Source organism: Fringilla coelebs (genome assembly GCF_963513975.1).
Source record: "Fringilla coelebs genome assembly, chromosome: Z".
In the NCBI taxonomy this organism is placed as follows: domain Eukaryota; kingdom Metazoa; phylum Chordata; class Aves; order Passeriformes; family Fringillidae; genus Fringilla; species Fringilla coelebs.
The window spans coordinates 83,112,593-83,133,158 of NC_140031.1; the positions used below are offsets into that span (position 1 = coordinate 83,112,593).

Sequence of the window (20,566 nt, forward strand, 5' to 3'; positions counted from 1 at the left end):
AAAACAACTCCTTCTTCTGCAGTCCTTCAGGAAGGGGCCACTCCAGTGGAGTCAAACCCTGGACCAAACAAAGGGACAAACCTCCAGGGACAAACCCTGGCACCAAACTGCTCCTGGGGACCACAGCCCCCTCGGGGCTCCCTCCTAGGGTGGAGGCTCCCCAGGGCTGCAGGGCACCCAGGCCCATCACACCACTGCATTGTTTTTATAATACTGCCTATTCATTGCTGAGGTTTAGGCACGTCAGCATCGCTGTCCATTTTCACTGCAATGTGTTTAGTCTGGTTATTTGTAGGGAAAGCCCAATTGGATATCATATTCCCATACGAAATTTGGCTGTGGTAGCTGGAAATTTAAAAATTGAGAAGCCCTTCTGAATTTTTCAGCTTCACTTTGCATTTGACAGAGCACTGGGGATGCCAGCTGCACACTCTGAATTGCCCCTTTCACTCACCCTTACAATATCCCAACATTATTTTTGGATTTAAGTCTTTCTCCAGACTGTGCCAGAGAGGGGAAAGATCAGGAAAAAAGGGTGCTCTAAAAAATCTGTGAATTTTTATTGCATTAATATGGGAACAAGGAAAAAAGTCTCTTTATAGTAACCACTGTTAGCAGTTGCTGGCTGTAGCAGAGTTGAGACTCAACTACCTTTTCCCAAGACACACAAATATTTCTTCAGAAGTAAGTACAATAAAGGTGAAACACATTGTTTTATTTATAAACAGTTACTTATAATGTATCAATAATTTTTTCATGGTTTTTAAACAAATTAGAACAAATCCCCATAGGCAGTTTGCATTTAAGGAAAAGGGTGAAAAGGAAGGGATGTGGAGAGAGAAAATTACACATGATGCAGCATCCATGATCACTCAGAAAGCAAAAAAGTCAACTCAGTGCACCTGGAACTACAACCTGATAAAATCCATTAAGCTACAGACAGTATTTTGCACCTCCAGTATCTTCCATCTTTAACCATGATTTGAGGATTAAAAACTGTCCTTTCTTTCATCCTCAGGCTCATACATATTTTTCCATTTCTGTAGTTCCTGAGAATCATTTATCTTCCATGCTTCAGCAAAGGACTTCATTTTTTTCCTGTGGGAGAAAAAAGAAAAAAAACCCTACTCAAAATACAGACACATTTTTAAGTGAAGCACATCAAACCCTGAAAGTCCTACAGTCATCTGCAAAATTTTATACACAGTCCAAAATAGCGCAGCCCAAAATGTTATGTGATCTTCAAACAACCAGTTAATATTTTTTAAGATTCATGTTCCTGCTCTAGGTCAGCCAACAAATTAATTTCATAACTAACTTACAGCACCAGCAGCACTGACAAAATGATATAAACAAATGGTAGGAACTACTTGTTAAAGGAAATAAACAGCATTGTAGTCAGCCTGTTTCATTTGGCTCATTCAGTTCGTACAAATTTGTATTTGCAGGACCATAACAAGACAACACATTTCCAATACAAATGAGTGCACACATCCTTCCTGTTTCTTCTCAGCATTTTTTGATTTATAAGAGCTGTGACAAATTACAAGACGTTTAAAATGGTTTAACACACATTGCTGACGATAATGTCAATTGTCAAATGTCAAAACTGGCTGAAATTACCCCGTGGATTTTCTTAAATAATATGAGGGTGATTAAAAAACAAAGACAAGGCATCTGGCCCGTGGGTATTTTGACAAGGGCAGTGCCACCAGCAGGTCCAGGTGTGGCTCCCCCGAGCTGGAAACTCCTGTTCCCACCATGCAAACCAGACCCACTCTCTGAACAGCACAGTCAGGACCCTGCTCCAGATTTGTTTTTTTTTACTTTTGCCAATTACAGACTGATATTTCCAATTAGCATAAGCCCCTGCATTATTTTTCCTATAAACTGTCAAGTTCCTTCTAAAGTTTCTCTTTTGCTTTATTAAGAAGGGATAAAAAACATCGTTAAGCGCCAAGCGCTGTTGAGTTTCAAAGTTTGCACCTATAAATAATTAGTAGTCAAAATGTTCTCATGTAAAATTATCCTGTCAGGATTAGGTACAGCCATCAGACAACCAAGATCTTGGTTCATTATGTTCCTATGGGGCTATCTGAATTTTGCTCATAGGACTGCCACGGAAAATAACAGCAAAAGAAAAAAAAACCAGTGAAAACAGTTATGAATATCTAAACTGTGCACATAATGTTACAGGATTTACAAATCCATTATGCCACTTGATACACACAGGAATTTTCATAACTACTCAAATATATAAGGTACAAACACCCCTGAATGAAAATTGGGTATCAGGGAAATATTAAAATCCCCAGACATTTCAGTAAAATTCTGAGTGTTTGTGGGGGCAATCAAAATAATTTATAAATATTTATTTTGAAGTTAAACCAGAAGAAGAAAGTCCATATTTCCTTCTACACTTTAGTATGCAAAGACAATTTAAAGTTCCAAAGTAAATAATAAATACTTTCTAAATTAAAGTCATTAGTATTTTCACTATCACTAATGAGAGCATAAGTAGGTATTACAGAAGGAAATAATTAAAGAAAAAAAAATCACATTTGTTCCAACCTTTTCATGTTCACTATTCTCTCAAACTCCTTTGATTTGTGAGCTGCTTTCTTCAAGATTTCTTCAGGAATATCTGCCAGTTTGGCAACATTTAGCCCATAACTCCTTGCAGAGACTCCTTTAGTTATTTGATAAAGGAAAGTGATAAATTCAGGATTCTCTTCCACTTCAGATCCTAAAAACATAAAACCAAAATCAAAACCTCCTCTCTGTGGCAAATACATAAGTCTGCTGTCCTGATCAGCTTACAAGGTAAGCAGATAATACAATATGAAGAATTATTTAGGGGAAAGGTTAATGGCAAATTGCAGTGGCAAGTCATTAAAGAAACACATTCAAAAATTTTACATTTATTCTAAGAACAGGCCTCTTATAACTCAAGAACTGGAGCCATCATGTTTCAAAACAGTCTCAAAACTATCAGATGCATTTTTTCACTCCATAGAGTGCTAAATGTTGGAGCTGCTTGACACAGTAGGACGAAGACCCTGAAAGTACACAATATTAAATTATGCAGCCCAGCTGAAATGAAATCCATGGGAGCTACAAAACACATCCTGCTCGTGAAGCCCCATAAATAGCAAATGTTTCCAGACAGTGAGATCTTTCAGAGAAAGAACTGCCATATGTTTGATCCCTAATCCCTCCTCCCTAATCCTTTGTGTTTGGCTGCTGAGGGAGGCTGGATGCTGGGATGGGTGAATCTTTCCCTACCCAGCTCAGATATCCTCCTGAAACACGTGAAGGAATGCCTGTCCACTTTTCAACCCCCCTAAAGGTGTGACTGGAGTGACAGTGGGTGTATCACATTCAGGTGAGGTGTAAATTGTCACACTGACATCCTAGGATTTTAGCTTTTATAATTTCCATGTATTTGTGATCCTGCAGTTCCTCAGTGCAAACTCCAAACTCCACATTCAGTGTCAGCTGCTGCTGTCCCATTCTGGGCAGGCACAGCAATTCCTCTCCAGGCCTGGCAGCCAAGGACACCTCACTGCCCCAGGGCCAGAAATGCAAACAAAAGGGAGCTGGGGGCAAACTGGGGCTAAATGACTTCATTAGCTGAAGCTGGAATTGGGAGATTAACCCCCAATATGCAAATGAACTGAAATTATAAAAGTGTGCAAACCCGTGACCCGTGGTCCATCTTTGGGTGCAGCCCCTGGGGGAGCTTTGCCTGCCCAAAATGCACCTGAGGCCCTTCAGTGAATATAGCTGCTTTTTATTCCCTTACCTTTGTCTGGCCCCTGTTTTTAGGCAGCCCCAAAAGCCATCCATGCACGGAGGGACCCCTCAAACTGCTGGCAGCAGCCACTGGGGACTGCTCAGGTTGGCAGGTGGGGATGGATGCAAGAGAAAGCGTGTGGCAAGGTCTGAGCAGGAAAATGGCCATGAACAGCTTGTTGGAAGTCTGGCTCCTGTTTTTAGGTAGTGTGAAAAGGCATCAGCATCAGCATTACTTTGTGGCTGATGAGAGGAATGAGAGATTTGTCTTTACAAACAAGCTGTGGGTCTGGTTAATAAAACCAGCACTGGGAGAGGAAAGAAACAATGGGAAGGATCCCACTGACTGATGAATGGAAAAAGAGATTTGCAAATAAATTTTAGGTTTGCTGATCAATGAAATTAGAGGTTGAAAGAGGAAAGAAATGGTGGGGAAGAAAACCCCCTAAATTCCACCAGAATTAAACATGACAAGGGAGGATTGTACATTGGAGGGGAATCTCTGGGATCAGGTGCTCTGGGAAGTCTGAACCTCTCAAGTCCCTCAGCCAAGGGGGAAAGAGAAAAGAGGAATGTGGCTGGAGATTGGATAAAAAGGAGGCTGCATCCTCCAAAAATGTGAGAGACCCCAGGGGATGCCCCATGGCCTCTGCCTTGACTGGAATAAAGTCAAAGGGCTCCCCTGTCTCCTTTTTGGGCACACAGCTCTGGTGTTTGTGGGCTGTTTGCTGGCCCTGAGCTGTGTCTGTGGCTGTGTTTGCTGGCCCTGAGCTGTGTCTGTGGCTGTGTTCCTGGCACTGACCTGTCTGCAGCGTGGTGTCCTCCTCACTGAGCAGGAAGGCAGTGTGGTAGTTGCCCACGGCGCGGGGGTACAGCTGCTGCAGCTCGCACACCGACGGGTAGTGGGTGACAAACAGCGTCAGCGCCTGCACCTGCAGCACACACACACAGCACGCCTGGCCCTCACCTGGTGTCCCTGAGCTCTGCCTGGCCCAGCTGCTGTCCCCTCCCCACAGCCCCGAGGGGACCTGGCACTGCTCTCCACAGAGCATCTCAGGGGCTGCGGGGTGGTTTCAGGATTTACCCGGTTCCTCCCTGCCCTGATAACTCCCTGCCAGGTGTGTCAGCCCCCTCTCCTCTCCCCTCCCAGCACTGTCTGTCAGTCCTGCCATTCCAGAAGGGGTCAGTGATTGGCAGGTTCAAAGGATGCCCTCCACCCCCGGGGGCACTGGGCCATCCAGGTGTCCTCTGTCCCTTTGTCCCTCCCCTCCTGTCCCTGGCTGGTGGCTCCTGCCCCTTCCCTGCCCTCTCCCGGGGTTAAAGGAGCAGCACCCACGGGGTCAGGAGTTCTGCTGGAGCTGCTGTGGGGTCAGAGGCTGTGGGCCAGAACAAAGCTCTGGATCCAACCCTCCATCAGACCCCACTCCTTTCCTTCCCCATGGCCCCAAAGCCTCTCTGCCAGGGGAACCTGAGCTCCTGTAACCTGGGCTGGTGTGCCCAGCTGCAGCCCCCAGGCAGCCAAGGGTGTCTCTGGGCTGGAACACCACAGTGCTGCTGCTTGGTCAAGCAGCAGGGCCAGACCAGCTCAGGCACGTCCCATCCAGCTGTACTGGTATTTTTCCAACACTCAGGCACTTACATCTCTGATGAAATGCTCCAGGGTGGCATAGGCAATGGCAATGCCATCGTGTGTGCTCGTCCCTCGGCCCAGCTCGTCCAGGATCACCAGGGACCTGGAGGTGGCTTTCCTGATGATCTCAGCAGTGTCTGTCAGCTCCTCCATGAAGGTGCTCCGGCCTTTGTAGATGTTGTCTGCAGCGCCCATTCTGCACCGGGACACAGAACACAAAAACGTTACAAATGTCAGCTAATGCTGGGAAAAAAATAATCATGGGCATGAAACCATTCTGTTATAATCTCTGGTTGCTGCTACAAACAGAGGAGAAGAATGCAGTAGAACATTCGCCTTCCAGCACACACCTCTCCCACCTTCACAAACAGCACAAGGCAGCCTGCTTTTCCCCCAAAAAGAACCCTGGGACTTCAGACCGGTCAGCTCATGAGAATTCCATCACAGGCTGCTGTGAAGGTGAATTTTACTCCTTTGCTTTAGTTCAACGCTCTATTCATACGGGTTTCTAATGCTAACAATACCCAAAGGTATCTGATACGGCATTTCCACAGCCAGCAGAAGCTCCCAGGTGTTTGTGCATCCCAACAGCAGAGCAGCCACCTCCGTCAGGCAGTAACAAAATAACCAATAGTTCCCCTAATTGCACAGACATACAATCTTAACCAGCGTCCTTAAAAAAGATGTAAAGGTATTTTAAAAGTTCTCTCCTCAGTCTGTTCAAACACAACTCTTAGCCGCCTGCAAGCAGGCGAGCTCCACACTCCAACTCCTCCACATTCCACACAACTCTTCCAGCTCTGATTCACATCCACGTAACCCTTAAACCCTATCTCAAATTGTGAATTTGTGGTCTACCTCTGAGAAACCTGTTGTTAGTCCACCCTGGTCTTCCCTTTTCCTGCAGCTTTCCTTGCCTGGGCAAGTAATACCCATTCTATACTGAAGAAAGAGCATTTCTTTTTTGTATTTCTGCTTTTGAATTAATTAATCACATTAGAGCATCCCTTCTGAGAGAGGTCATCACAAGCATGCCCATTGAGGAGGGACGTAAAACTGGATTTATTAACTCTTATAAGCCAATATAGTTACATACAAGCCACACTGATTTAAGGAAAACTAACTCATGGGTTTAGTATATTGTATTTCCAATACCACCCAATATAGTGGTTTCTTTCTCTCTCTTTTGCTGGATCTCTCTCTATTATAATTGCTTCTGTGACTTCCTGAGGCACCACCAAGATACAAATAATTTTATGAGGATCTTATGACTAAGAGCATTTGACTAAAATCAAGGAGGCTGGACCCAGTATAACTATGCTTTGTATATATTCTCTGGTCCCTGCCCTGAAAATCTGTCATGCTGTCATGCATAACTGCATAATAAGCAAATCTTCAGTTAAAAAGTAACTACTCTTGGTTGGAGATGGGCACATGAGAAAACTGAGTTTCTGTTTGAATGACTGTGTGCTTAAACACACGCACACAAGTTACACTCCCACATACCCCAAAAGACAGGTGATTCTGGCCATAATTCAAGTGTACATGATTTTTCTCTGAATTAAGTGTACAACTCAGGATAATGAGGTTTTGTGAAATTAACATTTTATTAAGCCACTGTAATCCTTTCAAATGCTGGGTTAGGAATGATGAAGATTTTGGTGAATTTCTCACAGTGCCCCCACCACCCCTGTGCCCCTTTCCCAGCTTGTCAGGCACCAGGCTCTGCTGTAAAATCAAACAATCCCCCTTACTGCACAGATCCACAGAGAACAGGATAACTTAGGCCTTTTTTTAACACTGTTAACTGCAATTACGTTAATCAGAATGACAAATACTTTTTATGCTTCAACAATCTCTGGCTCCTTAATGAAAAAGGTCAGTGTTAGTCCCTGACCCTACAATTAGTGGTGTTATTATTTTCTCATTTCTTACTTGGCTTTTCCTTACAGGGACAGCATCTCACAGGCTGTCTGTTGTGTGCCCGTGATGATTACACACAGAGCTTCCATTTTTCTCTGGGATTGCATCATTTCCACAGAGCCCACAAAATATTTTAGCCTGCTTTGTATCTAATTTGCATTCACAAAAATAATTTCCTGAACTTCCTCACTAAATGCTCAAGATACAAAGAGAAATTAGTATTATCTTTCCCTTGTTGTTAGAGACAGCTGGAGAAGAAGTCTTTCTTTCCAGCATTTTTAAACATTCCAACTCAAGCTTAACTACAGATGAAACAAACAGTGCATTTTTAAATGACATAAAACATCTTAAATATCATCCTTTGAAAATTGATAAAATTGTTCTTTCTGCTTCTGTCCTTTACACTATAAGAATTATACTTTTTTTTTTTTTGAACATACATACTGAGCACTGTTATCCCAGAAATAAGCAGGAATAACTATTTTAGTGTGGATGATTGCATTTATAAAAGTAACAGCTAATTTGCAGCAAGGCATTGCTCCCTAACTTTATGCTCTATTATTCCTGATACAATAAAGTTGTTGAGTCACAAAACCTACTGCTTAAACAACCCTTTTTTGGTTGGTTTTTTTTTTTCACATTTAAAACAGCCATAATAAACCCCACCAAACTTCTTCAGGACTCCTCAGTGGCTTGGAATCCACATTTTAATGCAAATCTCCTCCTAAATGTTTTTATACATTAAAACATTAAATTCTTCTTCTCCAGTCCTGCCCACAAGGAACGTGCAGACAGGCAGCATGAGCAGCGTCTCTTTGGATCCATCACTCCTCAGCAGATGCAATTTGGCTGGAAAACACTTGTTTTAATGTCTCTTTGACAGCCAACCAAATCCTGCAAAATTAAAAGCTCTTCATCTTACGGTGTTCGACCCATTTAGTATGCAAACTAAAAAAAAAAGAAGAGGATGGGTTATCTTCTGTTTTCAGTGCTCGGTTCAAGTAGCAAAGGTTCCTGTCAAAGGCCTCAGAAAAAAACAGCAGAGAGGCAATGTTTTCTAGGTTAGTTTTCAGAGGGTAAGTTAGAGGATATGACTGCATTACCTCTCAAAGAAGTTGGATGCTGTTAGAACTCGCTGGGGTTTGAGATCACAGTGTGGGCCCCAGGAAGTTCATTCCCCTTTTATTTCACTGCGCATCTCTCTCACCGTTTGTGGAAATGAACAGGAGTAACATTCCACCACAGTGTAACATTCCACCACATGTATCCCAGAAAACAAAACTGCAAAGCCATTCTCTAGAGCCTTATTTTCACACAGCTGTCAACAGCCCAGTGCTACTTAGTGATTCCTATTCTACAGAATACTTAATGCTGGGGAAAAAACCCAAACGTAAACTACGTTTTCCCACTGAATTTAGGAATATCCATCTGAGTTTAGAAGTTCACCTCAAAGACTTACTGCAAAAATGGAACCTGTTGCAGAAGAACAAACCTACATCAAGAACAATTAACATGGAAAGAAAATTACTCTTTTCTCCAGGAATAAGGTGTACAACACTCTCAGCACCAACAAAAATCACTTTCTGTGATTCAAAGATAACACTGAGAACCCCATGAATAAAACAAATTTATAATGTAACTTTACAATTCCACTCACTCCCTCACACATACCCTTCTGAAATGTCATTTCAAAGATCACTGCACTTGCACAGGAGTAATTTATATTAAAATAACCAGTTTACAAGAAGGGAGGACTAGATGTGCTGCTGCCTTGCAGCTCAGCCCTTTCCTGGCAGGGCCCTGCTCTCCACAGCCTGTCTGTGCCCAGCAGAGCAATGTGGCCAGGGCAGTGGGGACAGACAGCCCACCAGGGACAGGCAGGACACTGGAGATGCATTAAGTAATTCCTCAGGAGATTGCATGTGCAAATTTGTAACAGCTCACTGGCAAGAAAATAATGCTTCACACTCCCCCACAACCTACTGGTACATCATCCTCTTCATTTCCATCAAGATCTCACTGATGCAGACCAAAACCTGACAGAAAGAAAAATAATTTACAGAAGCTGTAATTACAGAATTAGGAAAAAAAAGAAGTGTGACGGAAAGCATGGCTATCAGGATAGTTATTACTTTTGCATTATTCATGGGTGACTTCTAAGAAGTGTGCCAAGTTACATGGATGATGACAGGGAATCAAAGGATGCTCATAAACCTGTTTTCAGTCTACATGCACACGTGCTCAACCATCTCTACAACTGCTTATCTGCAAATTTAAATGAAGAAATACCAATGGTATGTTACATAATTAGGGAGAACAGCTGTTGAGAAGCCTGACAGAATGCATTCAATGTAAAATACATTTTTCTTTTGCATATTGTTGTAGATACGTGATGCTCTCAGTCACTGAGAGATTAATGAAGATATTAAATGAGACTGAGGGATACAAACTTTGCATTATCCTAGAAAGAAAAGCGAGTCCAAAGTGATTTCAATTCTTAGTCTCATAATGGTTTCTAAATATTTTTCTCCCCCTTCTCAGTATCATTAGGTAACTGAAGCAGCCAGAACAAATAATCACTGAAATCCTCCTTTCCTTCTAGGGCTGGCTCACAGGGGAATGCTGCACACACCAGCACCCCTGCATTTTAAAAGAAACATTTCTAACAGGATCAACTTTCAAGATGTGAAATGCATTGATTTTTCTTTTTTTCCTGAAAGCCAGAGGGAAGAAGAACGCCCACTCTATCTTTTCAAAAGCTTCAGCTGGACTGACAGGACAGGTAGGACAGAATCCCTGTGAGTCAATGCAGGCCCTGAGGGAGCAGAAATTACCAGCACCCTTCATCCCCAGACTCCAGGGACTAACAGAAACTCAGGTACTACAAAAGGTTATGTCATGTTGCCTAGTGAGGAACACCCAGTAAATTGGCTTTCTGGAATTCAGCAATGATACTCTCAGTAACATTTGAACTCCTTAAAAATACTTGTTACAATGCTTACGGCAAATACATCACTAACTTTTAAATTACCAGTATAAATGTTACTGGTGGTCAAGACAAAGACCAGTTTGTGAGGGCAAACATTTTGCTGAATGATAAATTAGAAGAGCAGACACTCAAATTAAGATGTTTCTTTGAGAGTCACCACTATTAGCTTGAAGAAGGTGAAAAACCAGAGACAAATCAACACCTTCAAATATGCCCAGGTTTGCACTCACTGCTTGGGACACCAGGGAGGGAACTCAAGGTAATTAAGTTAATGTGCATTTGTAGCTGAAGGATTGAGGCCAGGGCGGATTAAAGAGCAGGAACTATAGCAACAGAGTAGGGACAATGGCTGAAGCACTCAGCACAAGTGAACTTTTCCCCTCTAGACCTGTGGACGCCAAGGACAATCCAATTCCACCTGTGACTGGGTCAAGTCATATAGGATGGAAGAGTTTCAGAAGGGTAAATACAACCACAAACCGCTCCCTGTGAGCAGCTGGTCAGCTGTGCAGGCAGATTTCCTCCTGCCCAGTGGAGGTGCTCTGTGAGTGCCCCTGGCTCTGAGCACCTGCCCTGCCCTGCCCTGCTGAGATGGACTGCCAGGGCACAGCTCAGCCCTGCACACACAAGGCTGTTTGCAGTCAGACTTTACCCAACTACATGCGTGCACCCCAAAGGCTGTTTGGTGGAATACGGCAGTATTCCATGGATAAAGGATGCAAACCTCACACTGCAGATGCATGTTTCTGTGAAATGAAGAGAGACATGAAACCAAATTAGCTACAGATACATGCACAGGCTGGCTTAACTTGTTCCTACAGAGCCACAGAACACTGTCAGGAGCAATTACAGCTCAAATGTACTGTGATACGCCCAAGACACAACTTTTCTAGAAAAAACAGAACAAAATAACTCTTCAGTTTAGCAACACTAACTACAACTTTAGCATATTCTTTTTTTTTTTTAATCCAAACCAAAGCTGTCTCCACATGATAAAAAATGGTGCAACGTACTTAATACAGCACCCTGTTCTTCCCCGAAAGATGGGAACAATTTACCCCAGAGGTGCAATTACATGATTGATTGTGAGCATAAATGAAAGGCTTAAGTAATTCTTGTTACTCTGGCAGTAAACAAAAATACAATTAGGGAGGAACAAAATGAAGCAAATTACTGTGCCATAAAGAAGTAACATTTCTGAAAATTACTTTGGGGTTATTGACAGCTAAAAGTTCTGTTGGTCTGACTCATTGTGCTTTCAATACAAACAACACTTTCTTGGCATGTCAGTATATAAAATTCTCATGTGGACTTGCCATTCACTTGGGATTGCTTTGTGAGAACAGCTCCCTTCTTTTCTGCACAATGAATAAATCAATGTGCATGGCAGAACCACTAAGCTTTACCACATACATAGAAAATAAACAAAGACCTGAAAAAGTACCTTTGATTTTTTAATTTTCTGACCATTATCTTTCAGAGTCTAACTGCTCAGGCAAATTGAGAGACTTTCTTCTATTTGTTCTAATTTTTTTTTTTCCCCAAGGAAGATCTGAATGATTTAAACATTTATTTTCAGGTTTAAAGAACTTTAAAAAAATCTCCAAAGTTCTGGTCAAAACCAGGTTCTGTACAAACAAGTTGTTCAGCTGAGATAAACTCCTCCACAGTTTTGACTCAGTGATCAATCTCCTGGTGATTTCTGTACACACCTGCAAAACCTGCCAAACACTGCTGTCACCTCCCCACTGGTTTCACAGCCTAGATTTTTCTGATTATGAAGAAGCTGTCTAGATGAATGTCTTCATTTGTCTGAGGTGTTGTGATTCTAACTGGTATTTCTAGGAAAAATTATCTTCATTATCTTACCCTGTAAGCTTCAAATAAATCATTAAAGCCTAATAAAGACATAAACGGAAGCAAAGATTTTTTAAAATGCAGACTCTGGTCTTTAGAGTTAAAACCAGAAAAATTCACAAGTGATATAAAAATGAGAGCCAATATTTGCCTATTCCTATGCAATTAGGATGATTTTTAATAATGGAGCTTGTTAGTTATTTATTATTTTAAATACAACTATTTCCCCGTGTGCTTCTCCTGTGCATCTCCCTTCTGATAAGCCAATGAAACTGGCTGAATGAAATTAGGTGTAACGTGGTTTGCCTAGTTACAAGAAGTTGAGAATTCCTTTTGCCATGAGAGGTTGCATCAATGGAACAGTCACATCCATTAATACTTAGGAGTATTATTTTGGTTTTGTTCTCACGAAATTTATCTCAATGTATTGCAAAAAGCACTTGGAGAACATCTTCCACTCACTTTTCCGTTTGACAGAACATTCTTTTCCCTGCTTCACATATGCACTCCATCCTGTGCTTTCTGATCTTCTCAGGAGTTCTTACAAAATATACTCTTAGCAAGCCCTGAAACACTTTAACCTGAAAGTAAATCTAAAAGTAATCTGAAGTAAACCATTTTTAAGTGTCTTTCAAACTTGAATGATGGTGGCATTTCAATGAAGAAAAGAAAAAATAAAATACAAGCATCCCAAGTCAATTGTCCAAATGCTTGCAGGTATTCATACAATATTTGCTTTCCATCATGATTTCAAACCTTCCTGAAATCTGTGATAATGCCATAGGTATGCATGTTTCATCCAGTTAAAATAAAATGTTTGTCTACTTGTTTCTTTCAGCTCCACACACTTGTGAAACAGTAATATGACTTTGTCAAGTTGTCAGAATTAAATAGCTGTAAATGCATTCAGGGAGGTAACACTCACAATACATCTATTATAAAGCCTGACCTTTTTGAGAGTAATTCCACCACTTACAGATCAGAAAAACAGACATTTTAATAAACCATACAGAAGAAAGTACTATGGCTTGCTTGGTACATGGCCTCTCCAGAAGTCTGGAGTAATAAGCTGAGTTTTCTTGGGTTCTTTTCAGTTTCCTTTGAAGAAATCTTCCCTCTCTAAGCTGTCCTCCAGGCCCTAACAGCAATTCTTTCCAGCTGTGGGGAGAGGATGAGGGCTCCACCTGCACAATCCTACAGAGACACAGCCACAAACAGTCCCTTAGTTTCTGCCCCACAAATCTCTGTCAGGTGAGAACAGTCAAGGCAGAGGAAAAACATGTGAGAGGATCCACAATGCCTGCAGGCAAATCATACCAGAAATGTCACTTTGGGACACAAATGCCCCTTCCTCTTCCATCTTTGTGAGCCCAAATGCATGTGACTGTTGTGGCTCTCTGCTCACAGGGTGATGGAGATGAGCAGTGCCAGGCACACCACTGGAGCAGGCATTCAAACACTGGTTTGTTTTTTTAATGCCATTACTCTGTCTCCCACGTGACTTTTGTGAGGTTTTTACCACGTGAGGTTTGTGCAGCACTCACAAACCTCAGTGGAATGGGCCACACCTGGTCTGAGTGGGTTTCAGATCAGCTGAGGATCCCACCTGAGCAGTGGCACAGCAAGGGAAGTACAGCCCCCAGCTGGCAGAACAGCACCAAGTTCTCTCTTAGAGGGGCTCTGAGGAAATGTCTTGGCTGCTCCAGCAGCTCCCTAGAGATAAAGAGACTGAATCTCATCAGTGTCACCATGTTCAGCCAGGTATATGTGTAAGTAATACCATTTTTTCTTTAACCTAGAATGCATAGGACGCAAAAAACACACCTGGTCACTCTGTGCAAACACTGGGGAGGGCAGGAGCAGAGCTTTCTTCACCCCAGTTCTGCTTCATGGAAAAAAAGGATTACCTCATGGGCACTTCTAGGTGCCTCCAAGGCAAACTGTCACACAAAACCAGGGTCAGCTGGGGAAAGAATATCCAGGCTGGACTGATTACAGAACCCCCTGAGCTGGAAGGGACCCGCAGGATCAGCCAGTGCCACCCCTGCCCTGCCCAGAGCCCCAGCAGTCCCACCCTGGGCGTCCCTGCAGGGCTGCCCAAGCTCTGCTGCAGCTCTGGCAGCCTCGGGGCTGTGCCATCCCTGGGGAGCCTGGGCAGTGCCCAGCACCCTCTGGGGAAGCAGAACCTTTCCTGATTTCCATCCCACACTGCCCTGGCCCTGTCCCAGAGCAGAGATGGGAGCTGTCCCCAGCCCAGCTGCAGCCTCTGGTCTGGACTGGCCATACCCTGCTCACGGAGGCTGCCCTGCCAAACTGAGCCCTGCACACACCCAGGTGTCCTCTCAGGGCTGGACACAGCCTGTGTGCACGTTTTCCCAGCCCCTGCAAAGGGGTGTGCTCACCACCTGAGCTGTGTCACCGCAGGACACAGCTGGCAGGACACGGCTGGCACTCCCATGGACCTCAAACGCAATTTTCAACAGGACCTTCACTTGGAAAGGCTCTCAGTTGTTCTGTTGTTGCTTGAAGTGATCAAAATCCCCTGCCTATACTGAACCCATCAACCAACTCCGAAAAGCCACTGCAAGGCACATGGTGGCACTGGCCCTTGGTGGCTGGAATTTATGTGACCCAACTAAGGCCAGTGGGGAGGGTGCTGAAACTCCTCCACTATTTCAGTGCTCAGCTGTCCAAAGATTTCTGTGCTCTGGTTTTAATTGAACAAACTGCTTTTACACATGTTCCACATCATTATACAAGAACAGCAGATTGTAAAATACCAAAACAGTGATGTAACTTCAGAGCTGGGACAGACAGACCCAGGATTCCATCATGGCCATGTCTGCCTGAGGGACTCTGCATACAGACAGGTAATACAAGATACAATTAAAAAACATCCCTCCCTAGCCAAGGTGAGCAATCAACATCTGTTTTCACAACTTTTTCATATATATAAAGGAATCTGAAACACGTGAGTACTTCCTAACTGCAGACTCAGCAATGAGGAGGGCTCTCCAAGTTAAAAATACATTTAAATCATCTGTTACACAGAGAAAATGCAGAGGACAGTTCTTTACATCTAAATACAGATGATATGATGTGAAGGAACTATCCTACACTGCCAGCCCCCTCCATCCCTGCCTTCTCTACATACCCTAAGACAATTCGAGGTGTATTTGATTTCATGAGGATTAAAGTCATGCTGAGAGGCTGTAAGCAGCAAGATAACTCTTTGAAGAGAGGCCAAGTGCATGAGAGGATAGTCTACATGGCTCTATTTATTCCTGTGACCTTTCAGCACGAGGCAGACCCCCTGCAAGAGGCAGTGCTCAAAGGCATCCGAGGCACAGGTGCTTCATTAGTTCAGATAACTGAAACTGCACCTTTAACAGCATTTCCAGCTTGGCTGGCATGAAACCTCACTGCAAGGTGTGGGTCACTGTAGTGACTGTGCTACTCCCTGAAATAAGGGAAAATAGCTCCCATTTCAACACAGGAAGAGAAATCTAGGCAGGTAAGTGCTCTAGGAAGGAAATTACTCCGTCCCTGTACCATCACCTGGCACTGGCAGGAGTTGCTCTCCTTGACATGATTCTTTCTGATGGCAGCCTGTGACGTCCAAAAATTGATTCTCAAAGTCTTGAAGGCACTTGGTAACCTGAACTGCTAATTATCTTGTTTATTTGAAGATGCTTTGCCTTCAAAGCGCTCTAGCCTTCTCCCTCTCCCTCCCAATTTTGAACATGGACCCTCACAAACAGCTACTGTTGGCCCACAGGAAATAGGATAAAGCCTCCTAGCAGCAGGAAATTCTATCAATAATTGATTAGAGGAGGGACCTCTGCAGAGGTCAGCTTTCTTCAGCAGCTGAACACCACCCCTCCCCAGGGCACGATTAGAACTCTCGTCATTAATTCCTCCATACATGGATGTCCACCCTTGCTTTGTCTCCCTGCTCACACACACACAGAAACAGAACATTATTTTCAGTGTCTGACTGACTGTATTAGAACTAACAAAAACTGAAGGTTGATTTTAAAGTAGAAAATGAGCCTGTTTACAGCAAGGAGAAACTTGGATGGGAAATTTCAAACATCAGAGAATGAAATATCCAAATCCCATTAAAAGTCAATATAGATGGGATGCCAACCTCTTCAAAACCCTTCTAAATTTTTTAAATATAATGCCACTGATTAAGTTGAAATTCTTTAAGAAAAGATTTTAAGAAAACATTATCCTTTATTGGAGAAGGGAAAAAAAGATAACACTAACCAGCAAACATCCTCAAAATCCTGTGTCCTCCCCCCAGTCTGGGCTAGGCTCAGCACTGTCCCCTGTATTACCTACCCAGTAGTGAAGAAAGATCATTCCAATCTTCACTCTACCTGTAAGCAATTCCTCTTGCATCTTTCAAAACATTTGGTGTAATCCAGTATGTAAAGTCAATTTAGAGATGCTGTCCTATATAAGCACAATATATCACAAGGAATAACCATAGTAGCAACCTTTCAATTTCCATGGAAACCCTACTTGGAAAACGAGACACAAATCCTGGGGACACAAATCCCTTAAACCTATATAAATTCACACTTGGAAGATGCAGCCTACAAACCAAAAAAGGGACTGGAAAAAGGTTTATCATCAACTCTTGGTCACCCTGGTGCACAGAACCCCTCACACAGCCAGCCTGTACAGCATCACAGATCCCTCCCTGCATCCCTGAGCATCCCTCACTCTCTCTCCCTGCAGGGGTACCACGCTCACAGCATCCCCCAAAACATCACCACAGCAGTGATGGAAGTACCTTGAAGACTGGCACCTTCCCATGGTAAGTTTTAAAAGTATTAAAAATGTACTGAAGTTATCAGCAAGGAAATGGAAATTTGCACTTTATTCAGCAAGACCTTGTGGCCTGGGGTGGCAGTGCAGAAAGGAGGTCTACATAGCTGTTATCATAAAAAAAAAAAAATTAAGTTATAATTTTAAAAAATCCAAACAAAACTAACCTACAAAGCACACAAGGTGAAAAGAAAAAAAAAAGAGGAAAATTGGGTGGGAGTTAAGAGAAGGTCTCTGATCTCTTCCAGGTCATTCTCTACCAGAGGAGAGGACAGAGCAAAAGCTGAGGCTTTAGAAAAAACCATCAAACCTCAAGCAGGACACAGTATGTGGCAACTGGTTTGCTGATTCTTTCCTTGAAGCAGACATTAAAAACTATTTCATGGGTAACTTCCTATGGCTGAGAAATTCCCTGAATGCAACACCACATCAACCTACCTGACAGACTTACATAGTGTAAGACCCTTGCCAGAACCCTGAAAAAAACAAAACCTACCCAAAAAAACCCCCAAGCCAACCAAAAGAGAAGTGCCCCCTTCTTGGAGGGTCTCTGTATATCTCGAGCAGAGTCTTCTAACCTGTTCCTTTTCTCCTTTTTTGTCCTGTTACCTTTTACCTGATGCATGACTACTTCTATCTTAAAAATGTATTGTCAATTTCATCCTTTAATTAATATTGAGTCAATTAGTTTACTCTTAATTGCTGGTCTAATTACAAGAATTTCAGTAATTCTTCCACATATTTATCTGGTGTTTGACACATATTACATTAAATGAGGAATGGCCCATCCAGCTGAGCTTCTAAAAGTAATATAGACAAGGGGGAAAAAAAAAATTCAATCCCTTGTGTTAGAATGTGACTGGGCTACAAATTACATGGTCTGAAACCTCACAGAGTAAAAAACCACTCTGTGTCTGCTTGGCTCAAAGTCTGAAAGCAGAAGTTTTGCCTTTGCACACACTACTTTATCAGAAAAGTACTTGTGTTTCATTCTAATACAGAGAAAAGTGAAGCAGAATCAGGGAAATACACTGGGGAACAGGTGGAACACAGATAAAAATCCAATTTATTCTCTTTCAAGTAGGCCCAAAACAAAAGATCTCTCCCAATGACTGTGTCATATTTCTTAGTAGTTTTTGCAGAAATCATCCTTTTGCAATGACAGTCTAGGAAAAGCAGAGGAAAGCGAACACTCAGCTTGAGTGCGTGCATGATTAGAATTTGAGGAAGTGAGAACCCAAGTGAAGTACTCCATGTTCAGCTGCAAACCCCAGAGGAAGACAAAAATAATCTTCAAGTGCTCAGTGGTGCTGCAATGCTCCTCCTGTACCATAAACCAGGTCCTGTGTAACTCTGTGTCCCCACAAGAAATGCTCACCCCATCACCTGGCCCATTACTTACAACACAGGGTGGGGAAAAAAGTTAATTTTGAATTCCCCTCTCCAGTTACCTGTGGGAAGAGGATACAAATTGTTTGCTGCTGTGCCTGGCACTGACCTGCATCAAGGTGTGATCTTCATTTGCTTTTGTTGTGACACCGTGGAAAGTAAGAACACAATACTTTTATAGGATAAAGCAATTGCAGGTGAGTGGTGCCTTGGGTTCTTGATCAGAAGTTCCCTCTGGAATGCACACTGGCATCACACAACAGGAATTTCCAGAAATTCTTGCCTAGGCACCTGATTGCTGTGAAACTTATCACCACACGTGATAGACCACCTCAAATACCACAGTAACACAAAACTTAGACTAATTAAAGTAATTATTGAAGAAAAAGGGGGGAAACAGGGTGATAAACCCCAGCCAATATTAGATTATAATATACAGAGTTCTGACTCCACTGATAATTTTTACAAATTACTCAGCAATGTCTCAAGAATGAAGCAGTGAAATAAACTGTCATTATTCATTCTTACAAGGACATCAAGTGAGGAGTAAGTGTGTTTAGGACTGATAGTACAGGAAGGAGATTAGGCATGAAATATATGCAGCCCTAAATTTTCAGTCTGTCATATTGTGAGTGTATACAACAGAGCTTCAGAGCAGAAATTGTGACATGATTTTAAAAAGTGACAACATTCATTTTAGGGCAAACATTTGGCCACTACCCAGCAGCATAAATTTGGCTGAGATATCCTTTCAGGGAGGTAAGCTAGATACCTGGATGTTAATCAAGACAGACACATTAAAATTCTTACCCCTTGAAGATTCAAAGATTACAAAACAAGTACCATAGCTTACCAAAAAACTGGAATCAAAACCTAGCAATGAACCTGAGGTGCCTCTAAAATGAAATAAAGGAAATTTCAGGTATAAATTCTCGAGTTCTAAATGAAAAATTTAGTTATACTTGGATACACACCCCCCCTGCCACAGTAGCATTTCCAGTTTTGAGAGGTTACCTGGTAAAAATTCCATCCACAACACCAATTGTGGCCTCTTCTGCAGGAACAAAGGAGCCAATCTGTGCCATGACTGTGATCAGTGCCACTTGCTTGATGTAGGAGCTCTTCCCTCCCATGTTGGGCCCAGTTATTATCATGACCCTTTCACCTTCTCCCTGGAAACACAAAAGCGTGGTGAAATACATTGCCCTGCCCATGGTGCTTCTACCAGGAAGTCTGGTGTGCTTACAAGGACACAGGACAAGTTTGAAGGGTTAAACATTCTCTTTCTAGTTGAACAGCTTTCCTCCATTTGGAGAGCACACCACATTCACCTCTCCAGATACTATCAAGCCCCAGATGCACCAAAATCAACTTTGATTACTCTGGAGCAAAATGGACAGAGTGAGGGGGCACCTTCCTCTTCTCCACCAAGGAGCCAAGAAATAATCAGAGCCCTCAGTCAGCAGCACAGGGAGCAGTGAGGGATGCTGAGGGATGCAGGGCTGGATGCAGCTGGGCCAGAGGGCAGGGCTGGGTGGATCCTGGCAATGAGGAATTGCTCCTGGCAGGGTGGGCACCCCTGGCACAGGTGCCCAGAGCAGCTGGGGCTGCCCCTGGATCCCTGGCAGTGCCAGGATGGACACTGGGGCTGGAGCACCTGGGACAGTGGGAGGTGACCCTGACATGGCAGGGGTGGAATGGGATGAGCTTTATGGTTCCTTCCAACCCAAACCATTCTGGGATTCTGCAGAATTTCTCTGGAGAAAGGGAGAAAATTCCAGCACAGCCAGCACTGCCCAAATGTGGCTGTGATCTGGATTCCTCTCCAGTCTGAGCTCTCGTTGTCAAATGGGAAGATCTGGTAGGCAAAGACCTGACATGGATTTTACACTCATAACTGCTGGCTGGGTATGACAAAAGGGCATTCAGAGTGGCTACAAGAAGGCTTCAAGACATTGCTGGGTCTGGCAGCAGCTGACTGCAACACAGACACTGTGAGCAGGCCATGGCCAGTCTCCATCAGTGTCTCTCATCATTAAAACCAGACCCAAGAAAATGAGAACAGATGCAAGAACTCATCTCGGCTGTAAGACTCCCCATGGTACAGCAGCTCCACAATAACTTTGTGTTCCTCAAGTGCAAGA

General features: G+C 43.1%; 1 protein-coding gene across 1 annotated transcript in view; it reads right to left on the reverse strand.

The window, feature by feature from the left end:
* Positions 1 to 609: 609 nt before the first annotated feature.
* The window catches only part of MSH3 (mutS homolog 3), a 90,948-nt gene continuing 70,991 nt past the window's right edge, over positions 610 to 20,566 (reverse strand). The window contains exons 20-24 of the mRNA XM_084225980.1: positions 19,437 to 19,594; positions 5,435 to 5,621; positions 4,598 to 4,727; positions 2,572 to 2,746; positions 610 to 1,098 (exon numbers count right to left, since the gene is read on the reverse strand). Coding sequence (XP_084082106.1) covers positions 990 to 1,098; positions 2,572 to 2,746; positions 4,598 to 4,727; positions 5,435 to 5,621; positions 19,437 to 19,594 — 759 coding nt within the window. The 3' untranslated portion in view covers positions 610 to 989. The remainder of the gene's footprint in view (positions 1,099 to 2,571; positions 2,747 to 4,597; positions 4,728 to 5,434; positions 5,622 to 19,436; positions 19,595 to 20,566) is intronic.